Genomic DNA, 15167 nt, shown 5'->3' with positions numbered 1-15167 from the left:
CCCCCCCCCCCCCCCCCCCTCACATCTTCCTGCCTCCTCTGACAAAGTCTATCTCCATATCACCAGCACTGGTGCACTGGCAGGTGTTTAACTGTTGTACTGCATTAGCTCAAAGAACACTAAAATAAAAGCCAAGAGCCCCTTGCACAAAACCTCCAGAGTGATGCTTTGTTCTGGTGAATTCAGAGCCAGGTACAAAAGCAGTGATGAGCAGACTCCAGGCAGCATTCCATTTGCAGCTGTTTGTACCATGAAAGTCTCTAAACATGAAGCATCTGCCATCACACTTCAGTGTTGGAGCTTCAAGAAAAAACTTAATGCATTTTAAATCAAGGTTGATGCCAAAATCTTAGGTTACAGGATTAAGTAGTTGTATACTTTCATAACATGAACGATCTAGTCCAATGAATTTAGTGTCATCTTTTATTTCTGTTAAAATTTGTACTATCAGGTAGACAGGACTGGCTCTGCATAGACTACCATGGCTCAATGGTTGCTCCTGGAGCTACCTTAGCAAATGGTGCACCATCCACCCCTTATAACTGGAGCAGAATTGTGAAGTGGCCATACTCTCTGACCAGGTTCACTGTTACCAGAGCTTACAGTGTTTCCAGGCAGCTGAAAATAATTGTGTGAACAGGTTTACACACACAGCTGTTGGAAAAACACTGCTCAAAGCTACAGAGGCAGACAATTTCCTCCTAAGTCTCTGTTCCCAAATACCAAATCACAGGTATCTAGTGTCACAGTTGACAGACTGTGCAGAGGAAAAAATGCCACCTAAAACTGAACGGAGATCATTCAAAAGGTCACCAAGAAAAACTTTTTACAAAACCAAGTATATTACCGGAGTTCTGTTAGGGCATAGAGTACCTACAGGACTGCTGTTGTGTTGGAAGATATTTCTCTTCAGTAGAAAAATCTAATGTTCTGGTCAGGACAGCCTTCTATAGACTTCCCCTTCCAAAAAGCACAGTTGCAAGCAACTAGAACATGTCTCAGCAATTCAACCAGATGGCCTGAATCTTCTTTCTATGGCTCCAGTTAAGGAAGTTGAGTCAATTTGCTGAACATCTGCTCCAGAAAGGGCTCTGAACAGAAAGTAAAGCAACCAAAATCTACCACAGTTGTCAACATGGGTGATAGTTTTGCCAGAGACAGTAGACTAACACACTTGATCAAATTATGAAGCCCTTCAGTCTGGAATTTCTATTTTTCCCCTCAATAACTGCTTTCTTCTTCCCTGAGAAAAGACTGCAGATTTCTTAATCTGGTTATTACATTGTCTGAAGCATACAGGCTCAGATTTTCATACACAAATACACATCTTCCAGACAGAGAATCTCACAGATCTGTCATGCAGGATCTACTGGGTCACTGTTCTGGACCAGATTTCATTGCCAGGCATTACATAGAGAAAAATGAAGCACCATTTCACCATTTTTTCCTACAGTAAGTTCAGTAAAAGGACATCTTGATGCAAAATAACGTGTTTGCTAAAATGCTCCTTCCCTGGAGTTTTCTTGTGGAGACTTACGCCTGTCCATTCACTCTCCCAGAGCTATTTGCCCCTCACTTCTCTGACAAAAGGCCTCAGTCTTCTGTATCTCATACCACAAAGTCCAACCACATCCACTTACAGAAATGGAGTACTATTTCAATTCTTGAATCTTAGTGGTACAAAGGGTCTATGATGCAACAGCAACCACAACCCATGCTTCTGGAGCCAAGTATCAAAACTGTTAGATTTCAAGAGTCTGTCAAATGTTGACCTTGGCAGAGGGTTGACAGACTCCTGGACACATCTTATGATACCTGAATTCTCACAAAGTCACACTAACTACACAGATGAATTTGGCACTCAGCAAGTAATCATATGCACAGTTAGGACACTTAATGTTCATTTTGCATGCAGTTATACATAACCCTTAGTCTTCTTTTCAGACATCAAGCTTTCTGCAGTACAATAGGAAACATACATTAAGTAGTTCTATCTTTATCTTACTATACAATGATACAAAGGTGTAGACATCTCTGCCTGCTAAGGTACTTTAACTCATGCAGTAAAATAAAACTCACTGTATTTTAACTTCAGTGTATTTATTCTATATGCTTGGAGGAACAAGGAGGGAGACAGAATGTGAGTTTGAAGGAAGGAAAATCTAATCCTTACCAATTTCAGTTAGTTCCAAAGCAAATGTCATCTAAAATTATAAGCATGAAATGCAGTTTTTAAGCCTGCCTGTTGCCAGCTGCTTCCACTGACATTTAACTGCCAGCCTCATTGTTGGTAGAAATATTTCAGGTAACTCCTTATTAAAGCTGTTTATCTCTGTACACTTCACCTCAGTGCAACCCTTGTCCCCAAGATTCAGGTACTCAGGGTACCTTTATAACTGTTAGCTTCTTTCTGTGAACTCTCTAGTCAATCTTGAAACTGTTTGCTGATACCAACTCAGTCTACATTACTATAATAAAGTTACAAGCCTTAAGAACTCAGGCTGATGGAAATGAAAAGGCACTGAACACCAATGAAAAGTTATTTCTTCCCCTGGCAGGTCATCCCATCTTCACCTAGATGGTCATTAACACAGTCAAGCTTGAGAAAAGCTTGGGAAAATCTATACTGTTAAGGAGTTAGTCAGGTTGTAAGTTGTGTTAAAGAGCAGCATGACGTTTTTCATGTGGGCTTTAAAATAAGGCATGTTAAAAAAAAAAAAAAAAAAAAGCAGTTAAGATTCTCACTGGGGGCTCAAGGCATTTGAAATAATATAACATATTCCAGCAGGAATTTCCGACAGGTTTTCCTTCTCCAGTGGTAAATTCATGAGGAACCAACTATTAAAGAGTGAAAGGTTCCTCTGTCAGTTTCATATATTCATGGCTTTCTTAATGTTGGGAGTTGAATTCCATGTATTTTGACACCTTTGCTCTGTTCATTTCACTAGAATTACTTTAAATGTTTGTTTTTTTATTAGCAATATACACTAACAGTCTTTAATAAAGTAGCTAAAATTTTTGCAATACGGATTAAGTTTCCTTACCTACCTATTAAACTTAACACAAACAAAATATAAAAGCAATAATGAAAAAATATTTTAATATTGCCTGGCTAGCAAAATAAGCAGCTCAGCTGTGAACGGCACAGAAAAATGTTACTGTCTACAGCAAGACGACACATCTGCTGAGCCCCAGAGGCATGTTTCATTATATTTAGACATCACATCACCTGCAGCCACAACTCCACCCATAAATGTTTGTGGATGAAGCACGAGGTGTTGCAGAGCAGAAGAGCAGGAAAGACTAGAGGCTGTCAGGGGGAAGAGACAGAGCACAGACTGAACTCACTGCAGTGACAACAGGGAGTCTGGATTCAGGATTGTCCACCCCTCCTCTGTTTGCACATGCTGAGTTTACCTATGGCTCTATCACTCCTGTGGCTGTCAGTTTAGATGCTCTACTCTGCAAACAGTAGCAAGTCAATCTAACTAAGCAGTTCAAGATGTCTTAGTTCTCTAAAGGAAACAGGAAAAAGTACTCGGCTTACTGTGTCTATGGGGTATCCTAGAGACTGAAGAAGCCAGAGAGTACTGACAGGAGTAATTGATGCTTCACCAAATTGCAAGCTAGTTGAAACCTAGTTTTGGTCACTGTCATTATTCCAAAGGAGAATTTCAAAACACTACTTGCCATTTAAATGATACCAACTGAGATAACTCCCTATTACCTATCATTGTTTTTGGTCTTTCAAGTGTCAAAAATCTGATTCACATGACAGTCTGAGAGCACAAATGCAATTTCAGGTGTGCTTGTAATAAATGCCTTCTGCCTGGATGTTGATAAATAAGCAGCTGCTCTTGGCTTTGAGAATGGAGGGAGACAAAAATAGGAGCAGGAGAGGGGACAGAGAAGGAAAAAGCTCCTTCCACCTCCTAAAAAAGACCCAGAGTGATAACCTGTTTGAGAGGAAACAGCTAGCAAACTGATTCGGTTTTCAGATCATTGGGAGTTTAACATCAGAAAGCACCCCACCAGAAAACTCACACTGAAGGCAGAAGAAAATGTGGTTAGATGTAGGTCAAAGAACAGGAAAGGTGACAAGTAGGAATGCTGTAGCAAGAAAGAGATGCTCTGCAGAGAAAACTGAGTCTGAGTAACTGAGTAACACAGACAAGAGTTGCATGAGCCTCAACATCTGAACTATGAGACTCAGGAGGACAGAAACACTTGCCTAAGCCAAGCCAGAAGCAAAAACATCACTTAAGCACTGGGTAAATCTTGAGAAAGACTGCACCATAGAGACACTCAGTCCCAACATCTGGACTTCAGGGCTCTTTTGACAATTCACTGTCCCCTGCTCCTTCCCATGCTGTCAGTCTGCTGCAGAGTCCATCCTCTATCAAAGTCTAAAATGCTGTTTAATTCTCTCCGCACTCTGAAAGGACATTCAGAAAACACCTGGATACGCAAAGCTCTTTTTTTAACTTTAAGATACAAACAATAGTACATTAATAGAAACAGAAAAACATGCACGTCATGAGATTGGCAGCTTTACACTTGGAGAACATATCAGTTTTGCTTTCCCTTCCTAAATAATTGCTAGTCTCAATATCTTTGAAGTTCGTAATTTCAATTTTTTTTTTATATATAAGCACACAGCAGCTTTTTAGATGTCAGTGGGTAGGAAGAAAATCTTAAGAAGTAGGGATAACATAGCTGAGCCAATTTAATTTGCATCTACAGAATTAATTGACCCATAGAATTAAATTGAAAAGTTTTAATGTAAAAATGACCTACAAATCACAGGAAAGTAATGACATGGTACAGAACATCAATATACAGACATGGTAATAAGTTCAAGCAATTAGGGATCCCTCCGCACCTAGCAGCAGAGACAGGTCAGCTCCTGGCATGTTCCCAGCTCTCCAGGGAGGGCAGTTCAGCTGCCTGCAAAAGAATTCACAGACCACAATGCACTTGTCTATTTCTCCAGCTGAGGTGACCCAGCATGAGCAGGAACCAGCAGAAAAAAGGAGGACAGAGGTGCAGCATAAGGGCTTACAAACCCAGACCGCGCCCTAGAAACTTGTCACTGACTGTGCCAGTCCATCCAGGTACAGTAAGGCAGGAGAGAGATTCTTTGTTCCTGCTTCATAGGTGAGATGATAGGTTCTTGAAGGTAGAGGACAAACATGCTGTACCCACGCAGGTAAGCACTTCAAAGGCGGTGCCATATCAGTAATGGCCTCATCTATCACCTGCAGCCTGCCTGTCTGCCTCTGCTCCACAGTGAGCAACCAGAGCCCACAAAGTTATCAGGACCAGCAGCACTGGCTCCAGTTAATCCTCTCCCAGGGCTCCCTCGCTGCCAGGCACCAGTCACAGGCAAGCACTGCTTGTACAGCGATTGCCCATGCTGCACCTAGGGACTTCTCCAAGTGGTCTGACCCTTATTTCTTGCTCAAATACATGCCCAGAAATAAGAATTAAATTTTCCCAGGATTTAAAACTGAGGAAGTGAACTGAAGCACCAACAGTCTAAAAGCCTTATCTCAGCTCTCACAATAAGGTTAGAAAAGAGCAAACAAAACCCCACCCTTTCACTCAGCAGGTCTAATGGCCTACAAACTGAGAGTCAGAACCAATCTGACAAAGACACAGCTACCTTAGTGCATGGTCATTAGATCAGAAGTGGACCAGATGTTCCCCCTTATCAATAAACAGAGCTCTTCCATTTCCACTGCAAGTCACTGACAGCTGCACACACAAGATATGCTTTCACTAAATCATGTGTAGAAACTGGTGGGTGCACGCCTGTTAGATCTACTGAATTCAGATTTCCTCTAAACTGACACAAAAATTTTGTCCACCCCTTGTCTTTAATTTTTCAGGTTGCTTGTCTCCACTCAAAAAGATTTAGATTAATGCAGCAAGAGCTGACCTCAGGACAGCCTCTTCACTGCCCTGAGTGTATTTCCACTCATGAAAACACTTCAGTGACAATGTTAAATGTCAGTTGTGAATAAAATAGCAAGAGAATATCAGGAGATACGTCTCAAAACAAAAACATTCTGCTTGAAATAGTAAAACAGGCTGCTAAAACACAGGAAGCACATTTAGCATTCATTACTGTTGTGGCAACATAGCACAAGCAAGGCACGTAAATTTAACACCATTTTGAACTATTAGTTCTCAGGTTTTGAATTCTCCACCCAACATGAGAAATAACATCTGCAAGGACTCAGTGCTGACTTTTGTCATCTCCTGCATAGCTGCAGTCCACTCACTTTGCAGAAGCACTGCTTCAAAACGTTGCACTTTCACTACAGCTTTAACAATTTGCTCCCCTGGGCTTTGTGCTGGTTTCTCACTCCTACCACCTATTGTTATCCTCCTTTCTCCAAGGTACTTAACCATTTTAGGGATCAAAGTAGTCTGAAAAATAACTGCTCCATCACAACTGCTAATACTACATGGAAGTTCCTTCTGCAGAGACTCACTATCACAACACAGCTTGTTATCTCACTATCAGTTTTTCAGCTTTTGCTAGACTGCAAGTTAACTGCTGTCATGAGTGAGCTGAAGGAAGACACTTCTTCCGAAGAAGCAACAGTTCCCATGCAGATGATCAGGTTCCAAGAAAGCCTGTTTTATGACTTCTAGAAATTAAATTGAAATAACTTCATCACAATTGTAGATTTTACAAATTCTGCTATTGCTCTAGGAACCCGAACACTTTGACTGCTTTTTTCTTCATTCATCTGGAGATCTTAGACATACCCCTCATCAAGCTGCATTTTTAGCCTGCACAGCAGCACTTTATTGCTGGTCCTCAGCCTACTGCATAGTTTCAGGTAAAGAAACAGGCAAATGTTACAGAAATTGTTTTATCAGAAGCGTCTCTAAATATTTGTGGAGGTACTTAATTTTGCCCAAGTGTACAAAAAAAAGGAGAATTTACCAAGTGTTATTGCCATGGCTCAGTGTCACGGAGAACAGCAGCCCTTATTTTGCTTTTTTACTGTCCAAAATACTAAAAAAAAAAAATTACATTCAGTTTGTTTCAAAACAATCCACATCAGTTATATCTTCAGCAAAATCATGCATTTAGTCTCCATCGCCACCCCCGATATGCATCTATCTCCTTTGCATATGATAGAACACATATTCCTTCTGGAGTGTTGCAATGCATTTCCTAAAGATTTATTATGACCATGGCCAGAGGTGATGCAAGCCCAAAGTGACAAGCAGTCACATCCCACCGCTGCAGGCAGTCTGGCTAACACACACAGACCAGGTCTTGTCCATCTCTCTGCCGTCACAGACCATAGCAAGCAACAACTGCCCTGCCACACTCTGAAAAGTGGTATTCAAAACAGCTAGAGCTCAGATACAATGAAATAATGTTTTCTCTGTGCCCGGTTTTGTAAAAACAGCCAAACATATTTCCTGGGTAAATACTATCCCAGATTAATCTAAGCGTAATTGCTGTTCTTTCCAGCACAAATTACACTACCACAAGCCCTGTGCTGCTATTTCAGTGCGTTATTTCTTCTGTTACATTGTTTTGAGAGCGTATGGAAATCAAGCCTTGTTTACTGCTGAACAGAGGCCAGACAGGTATAGACTGAGCCAATTATTCTCCCTGCCACAAGTAAAAATTCCAGAAACAAGCAGTGCATGTCACAAACCACTTCTTGTCCCCGCAGTTGAGACCTTGCAACTCAGAATAGCGTTACAAGAAGGGATGGAAAAATACACTGACACTTTTTGTACAAGAAGCATATTTTTCCCTTCTTGTTCAAGTAGTCCAATGTCTAGACAGTTTCTTAGTTTTCATAGCCCTTCAGCAGCGCCTGGTGAGTGCTGCAGCACCTTTACTGACAATTGTGGCTTTATGAAACTACGGCATGTGAGAGCAAATTCTTTAAAAAAAAAAAAAAAAAAAAAAAAAAAAAACCACAACCATTTTTGTAATTCAAAACTGCTTTGGCCAGAAGAAAGCTGAGAGACAGCCCATCCTGGCAGGCAGGTGGGGCACTGAGCTTGCAGTGTGTGAAGCAGGGCCACCCACAAGGGCCACCTGTCTGTGCCCAGGACCCCCCAATACACTGTCATCCCCATGTTTCACTGCCCCTGTGCAGGCATGCTTCACCAACACACGCAGCAGTAACACAGCTCAGATTAGCTTGGCCTGATCCTAGTGTTCATACCCATGCCAGCTATACTGTCAGATTGGCAGATCTGACTGTGGGATTAGGCCTGACCCAGCCAAAAAAAAAAAAAAAAAAAAAAAAAAAAAAAGTCAAGACTGCTTCTCACACCAGCAGAACCAACTGAAAACACACACAAAACCACAGCTTCAGGGTGCGGTTCCAGAGCAATTTAAACTCATTTAAATCTTGGCTGCTGCAGTCCCACCTGGCCATAAATACTGCCTGTCACAGGGTCAGCATGAGCAGCTGTGTCACCGCAGCCACTGAAGAGGCTGAAACCTAGCCACGCAGATCAGCTTTTGAAGGAGTGATCAGACTCCAGACAGGCTGGGTCTCTGTGCCACCACACTGCTGAGAGTCATAGCTCACAGCAATCCGTAAGATCAACTGAAAGTATCTCAGCAAGTTCAGGCTATGCAGAATCTGCAAAGGTCAGCAGCGAGGTGGGAGCTGGGATCCCACTGTAATTAAGACTAGTTGAAATCAGCAGTTTCATTTATGAAAGAAGCTGGACCTAGATATAGGACCATGTTTTCAGCAAAGCCACTATGTCCTTCAGTTTTTAAGCATGTTATCTTGTTTTTAGTCGCTTTAACTGTTTTTCCAGGCACAGGTACCCTCTGTACTGAGCTACAAAACACCTTCCACACAACCCTGTAAAAACACAAGTAGAAGACTCACTGGCCTTCAACCCTGCAGAATACTGGACGTCGTAACAGAAAATGTTTATGTACATAGTTCAGGCTTTTTCCAACTCAGCTCCCCTGTTACTGCTCTACGCTGGGCTTCTGGCTACTGGGAGGCTCCCATTCTGCACATACACCCAGCATTTTGAGTAGCTGTACAAATCAAGCACAAGTGTGGGAGGATACCCTCACTTTTTAGGTGAAATGGCCAATAAAATAGGGCTAGTATGTACAACTATTCATTTCCCAGTCTGGATGTCCAGATAGATTTTTGGAGCCAGATAAGAATCAGTATAAACACCTCACTGGAAGCCACAGGGATTTTGCTACACACTGAATAGAGTAGGTGAAGGTTCACAGAGGATGTCCTTTATTGCCTGCTTTTGCTAGTGCTCAGCCTATGTACCCAACCTGGAGAAGCTCCTGAGGAGAGAACTGCAATCCCTGCCAGTTCTGGAGGCTGAGGGTTGAGCAGCTCCATACCTTGAGGAAGCAGCTCCATGAGCTGGCAGTTGTTTGTCCATGGATGTGAGTCAGAGCCATGAGTTACTGTTCATATTTGACTCCCTACAGATTTGCATTGAGCAACGTGTTAAGAATAGCACTGAGATGATCCCCTAGGTAAGTTTCTTGCAAAGACACACTCACTTGAGCAACACAGCAATTTAATTTGACACTGACAACAACAAACATTCTTATCAGCTATTTATTTTCTTTAGCATTTTAAAACATATTCAGAGCAAAGAAGGGTACCCTGTAGAGTTTCTGCAGATACCACCTGACTGAGGGGCAGCAGGGAAGCTGATCTCTTATGCAAGGCACTTCTTTGCTCTGCTCCACAGATCTCCAAGGGCCCTGGTTCCCTTTTCTGTCCCATGTAGCAGATTGAAGCAATGCCTGCCTTCACCAGCCATGGTCTGGCAGACCAGAGAAAACCTGTCAGGGGAACCCACCTATATCTCCCTCCACCCACCTCTGACACTGAGGCAGTGCATGTTCTGCTGGCACCCCCACTCCAAGCACTGGCACCCCTGCTGCAGATGTCTGTGGCTTTTTGAAGACAAGCACAAGCACAGAAGCACAGGAAGTGCTGATCCACCAGAGAGCTGTGCAGGGCCCAGCCCATGCCTCTGCCCTTCTCACTGCACCCACAAGCAAGGTGCCCGCCCTGGATACTGCTCCCCACTGCATCTTCACCATCTCACATCATGGGCACTGCTCCCTCTCTACCTTGCCAGCAGTTTGGTTCCTTAACACATAATGGCTTGAAGATGCATGTTCCAAAGGAAAAAAAAAAATTAAAAAAAATCACCCAAACAGCCTCAGTAGTAAAGCAAACATATCAGGTTAATCATTTGCTGTGGGAGGCACAGCACAGTGTGCTTATCATCCCACTGAAGTATGACCCACCAATCCTGCCTATCACTGCCAGCATTTTTTCCCCTACCTTACACCCAACATATTCCTAGAACCTCAGAGCAGACTGGAATCAGCAAGAGTGACCACTAAATCTTGAGCCAGAGCAACTGTGTAGCTGAAACCCCACTTAGCAGAGAAGGCAGGCTGTGCATCTGCATGCTTCCAATTCACCGCCTCCAGAGTTGGACTTGATCTAGCGCACTCGCGTGTGCTATAAAACCTGCTTCCAGTGCAATATTAATATTTCCTGTTTCAACAATGTTCAAGTAGCTGTAAGCGTGCTGTAACAGAGCTCACTCCCTTCTTTACCAGGAGATGAGCCTTGCACAAAAAGCGCATGGAGCCACTCCTACCACATGAATTATGAGCACTTGGTTAAACAAAGCAGTTAAACTTTTCAAGTTCTCATTCAGCAGTTTAATTATTAGCAATGTACAAAAGAGTAGAAGAGATAAACAGTATTTGGTTGCCAAATTACACCCATCAATAACAAAGGAAAGTGTTCTCAAGAGCCGCAAGTGCTAAAGAAAGCATACACCCAGAAGAATATATATGCATAGGATACAGCTAAGCTTTTTTTTTTTTTTAAAAAAAAAGTTTTTTACCCATCTGTTTTCATTTAAGAAAGTCCTATGGAACATTTACCAAAAGAATTTTTCCTATCCAGTTGAAAAAAATTGTCTTTTGTTCCCCTGCATTCAATACAGACGAATTCATAGATTCTCCATTTAAACACTTTTCTAAAAGCCACTGCTTTGCAAGCACTCACATCCTGAATTAGGGTGCAGCTTCATCGAGGTGTAGGAAGTGTTACACTTTGGGTTTGCCCTGCCTATCTCCACAGGCAGAGCAGCCCTCAAAGCTCCATGCTGCTCATTTGTCTCACCCAATAACCACGAGCATCAGGCAGAGGCACTCCTGGAAACTGTGACCAGAAGCAGCAACACAACCCTCACCACTGGATGCCACAGACAGATCAGACTGGCACACACCCAGAACACACCCAGGTCAGACCCATTTGCCAGCTGTCCAGCTTCAGCACAGAAGCTGAAGGCTTCTCTATGTGCTCATCAACATGAGACAAGCTGGAAGCTACTGATAGCAAAGCCATGCTTCAATTCACAGGAAGAATAAAACTAGAGGATGAGACTGTGTGATACTTCTTTCAAACAGATATCTTCACACCTCCCTTTCAGTAACTTGGGTGATGCTGAAGCACTTAGTTTCCCTTCTGCTTAGAGAAGGGACCTGGGGCCACTAACACAGATGTTAATTCAGACATGCAGAGCATGGAAATGCCTGAAATCCTTTGCAAATCTAGCTGCACTCACTACAGCTATACTGCATTCCTAGCAGTGTCATGAAGCTATTCAGGCATTTCTTACAGAATGCACGTATATATTTGTTAATTCACACAGGTTTCCAAGAGACCAAGATAAAAAAAGAACAAAGTTTTGGGGAAAGCATATTTTCCTCAAAGACAAAGTGCTGCACTTACATCCCAAACTTTACATTTAGTTAATCTGGGTAGTACTCCCAAGAATTACACTTATCTTCACAGTCTTCTATGACACCAAACATTTTCATCACAGAAATAGCTTGTACCTCGAGTTCTATTAAGCTCCCATTAGCTGCAATTTGGTCAAACTCTGCAATTGATTGTGCTGGGATTGAGAAATAAGTCAGGCAACAGCTGTAGCCAGGCTGGAAACCAGCTACATAAATTCAGTTGCAGTGAGCCTGTTAACACAGTTTCTGCTGTATGAGCTACTTCCTTCTTACTTACATGATCTCACTTGAGTTTGTGCTGAACGCAGACATCTGACAGACTCAGCACAGCACCAAAGAAAAACTTCTACAGCTTTTTACCTTTCCTTTTCCTTAAGTAACTGACAGCACGCAGAGTTGGAGGCACCTTTTAATAAGTGGTCCATGAAGTCACAAAGTTTTGGCAGCAAAAGTCTAAAAGAAGGCCCAAAGGCTTTGTTCTGAAACAGTTTCTTCAGTGAATAGTGTTCACCCTGAACTAGCACCAGAAGGGGATCCTCTTGCTTGGTTTTGTTCAGCTATTTCCTGGCTCTAAAGATGAAAATGATCAGCTATGAGGATTTTTTCCAGATGCGTGTCTTTGACTAACTACATCAGCAAAACTAGAAACACAAAGCTAGTATTTAAATTAGGGATGTCTTCCCAATTACTTTACCTTTATGTTATTAGCTCTTACATGCAGGGCTACATTGTTTTTTTTCCCACCACACCAGTTTGCATGAGGCTACAAAACGTATCTGAAATCCGTGTGCATCTTTAGACACCAAAATGAAATGCTACTTGCACACATGTATTTCCCAGCAGAGGTAGTCACAGTAAAGCACCAACCTTCCTCAGAGCAACCTGCAGGCTCTGCCAGGAACTTGAAGCCAAAGTCAAAAGTCCAGGTTAGGTTAAATGTTAAAAGCAGTATGAGGTTGCTAGAGCAAGACTTGAAAGTTTGATAGTCTAACTTGGACAACTTATTAACATTTCTAGGGAAGTCATTGCAGATGCATTGTTCAGTGTAGGGAATTGTGCTTCTCAGGGATTCAAAGTGCAATTTGAGTTATAAAGAGAATCTACAATTTACAATAGGCTGAATGTCTGAGTGACTGAACATCCACCAGAGTCTATGCATACAGAGGGCACTGGTCAAAGGAGAAATGGTATATAGAAAAGACAGAAGGATACTTTTATCCACTCCTTTTGCTCTCTGGGACTAATGACCAAGGCCAGGAGAGAGGCTACAGCTTCACACACTGACCACTCAGGCCAGCAAAAAAAAAAAAAACAAAACAACCCTCTGATCTCAGAATACTATTATGAGACCATATCTTGAAAATACTTAGCATGTTAATTGTGGTCATTCTTTCCCACAGCACATAGGAGAGCAGGATTCTTAAGGCAACACCCCGAGCAACTCAGGCTGGAAGGCAACCAACAACCCCTAACATCCAGGTGAAAACCAAGGCACAGTGGATGGGCCCTTTACTCCTTGTCAAAGCATCTTTAACTGCATTGGACTTTATGGCAGATAACACGTCATCTGTCCAGATGCACAGGTCCCAAGAAGAAGCCAGAGCAAGTCTGTCAAGCAAAGCACTTGCTGCTGAGGCCACATCACCTGCACCTGATGAGTTCCTGTGTGTTGAGCAAGTGGACAAAACATCCATTCAGGGCTGGATCACTAAGTAGCAGAGGTCACCCTCAGCACTGTGTCTCCCAAGGCCCTGTCCCCTGCTCTGCCTCACAAGTGACAGCAAAGCAAGTTAAGGTGACTCCAAGATCAACTCCAAAAGAAAACTTCATCACTGGGACAGACACACAACACGCATCTCCAGCAACTACTTCAGAAAACATCATCAATATTGACCTTCAGTGACCATCTCCAGAAGACACTAGAACACCTCCAAAAGTCTCTGGGATATCCAGTAGGTAGCAGGAACGGAAAATGAAATCTGCAGGCCCTCAACCTGCACCACCTGGCAGGTGTCCACAGAGGGGAACACTCAGGAGAGTGAAGGGCTTCTGAGCTGAGGGCCCCATTGCCAGGCTCCAGCTCCCCCACTCTTCCCAAGGCAGGCATTGCCTCCAGCAGTCAAAGATTTTGTGTTTCTATAAAAAAAACATTTTCGAACTAGCTTTAAATAAAACTGTCACACCAAAACTTGGAAAGCTGCTCATTAAGACTGCAGGGCACTCTGAGTTTCGCAAATAATTTACACATTCATTTCTAACATTGCCTAAAGTATCAAAAACTTTCCTTACTGGGATGGCAAAACCAAGGGCTTAAACCTTGCTGCCCAAAGGAACCAATAGAAAGCACAGGCTGAGCAAGATCCCAGCACAACAGCAGTAGGAGGAAAGTGCTCAGGACTTTTTATAAATGGAGGTTTGGGAAACAAATACAGTTCACTGGGAAGGAAACACCTGGTAACTGCACTGCTTTTCATCTCACTCACGTTGGAGTTTAAAGTTATAAAGGTCTACTCCAAAGCTACTAAGTTATAGGACGACACTTGAGACTGTCCTCCAGAATTGTGAAGCTGCAATCCAGAAGTTGTAAAGTTGTAACTTCAAAGATGCAGTTGCATTCTGGTCACAAACCAGTGTGACACCTATAACGCCATGCTGCAGAATTAAAACCCGGAGCTCTGACTAGAACGTAAAGCGCTGAAGTTACAACGCGGAGCTGCAGCTACAACGCGTACAGAAAGTTCTAAACGAAAAGAAACTTTTCTAAAAAGACAACACAGCGGCCAGAAAACCTGCCCGGAACCCTGCCGGGGGTCGCTGCGAGGAAAGCTACGGCAAGCCGGAGCGCAACGCCGCTCTGCAGCGGCGCCGGCGGGGTTGCCTTTATCCTCCCCAGAGCCCCTCTTTGCGCATCGAACCGAAGCCGGCGAAGGAGAGGGGCTAACAACACCGCCAGAGCGCCCTGCTCCCGCCGTCCCCGACCCACACCGACTCACAGCCATAGCGGGGCCGCTGCAAGGGCGCCAGCTCCTCATGGTGCATCCTGCCGCCGCCGGAGGGACGGCGCCCGCTGCCGCCGGCCCTTCTTATGCGCCGGCCGCCCCTCGCTGATTTGCTGCCGCTCGGCCGCGCCCGCCCCACGCTGGGACGCGGGGATGTGGGGTACGGCTGCAGCGGCGGCGCGAGAGCTATGGGGCGCCGCCGCACGGGAGCGGAGGGGGGCGCGGGGCCGGCACGGCACGGCACAGCACGGCAAGGAGGAGGAAAGAACAAAAGGAAGAGAAAGAGCAAAGGAAATAAATTGGAAAAAAATAATACGAAAAGCCCCAAAGAAGGCGGA

General features: G+C 43.6%; 1 protein-coding gene across 7 annotated transcripts in view; it reads right to left on the bottom strand.

Annotated features, from left to right (window-relative positions):
* IQGAP2 (IQ motif containing GTPase activating protein 2) overlaps positions 1–14897 on the bottom strand; it is a 120348-nt gene extending 105451 nt beyond the window's left edge. For all 7 annotated transcript variants that reach the window (XM_042825969.1, XM_042825972.1, XM_042825975.1 and 4 more), the window contains exon 1: positions 14824–14897. In XM_042825969.1, the coding sequence (XP_042681903.1) occupies positions 14824–14869 (46 nt within the window). In that variant the 5' untranslated portion in view covers positions 14870–14897. The remainder of the gene's footprint in view (positions 1–14823) is intronic.
* Between the last annotated feature and the right edge of the window lie 270 nt (positions 14898–15167).

This window comes from Centrocercus urophasianus, unplaced genomic scaffold (assembly GCF_019232065.1).
Source record: "Centrocercus urophasianus isolate 14NV4802_14NV808 unplaced genomic scaffold, USGS_Curo_1.0 seq_25, whole genome shotgun sequence".
In the NCBI taxonomy this organism is placed as follows: domain Eukaryota; kingdom Metazoa; phylum Chordata; class Aves; order Galliformes; family Phasianidae; genus Centrocercus; species Centrocercus urophasianus.
The sequence above is the reverse complement of the archived record's forward strand: the minus strand, read 5'-3'. Positions and strand labels throughout refer to the sequence as shown.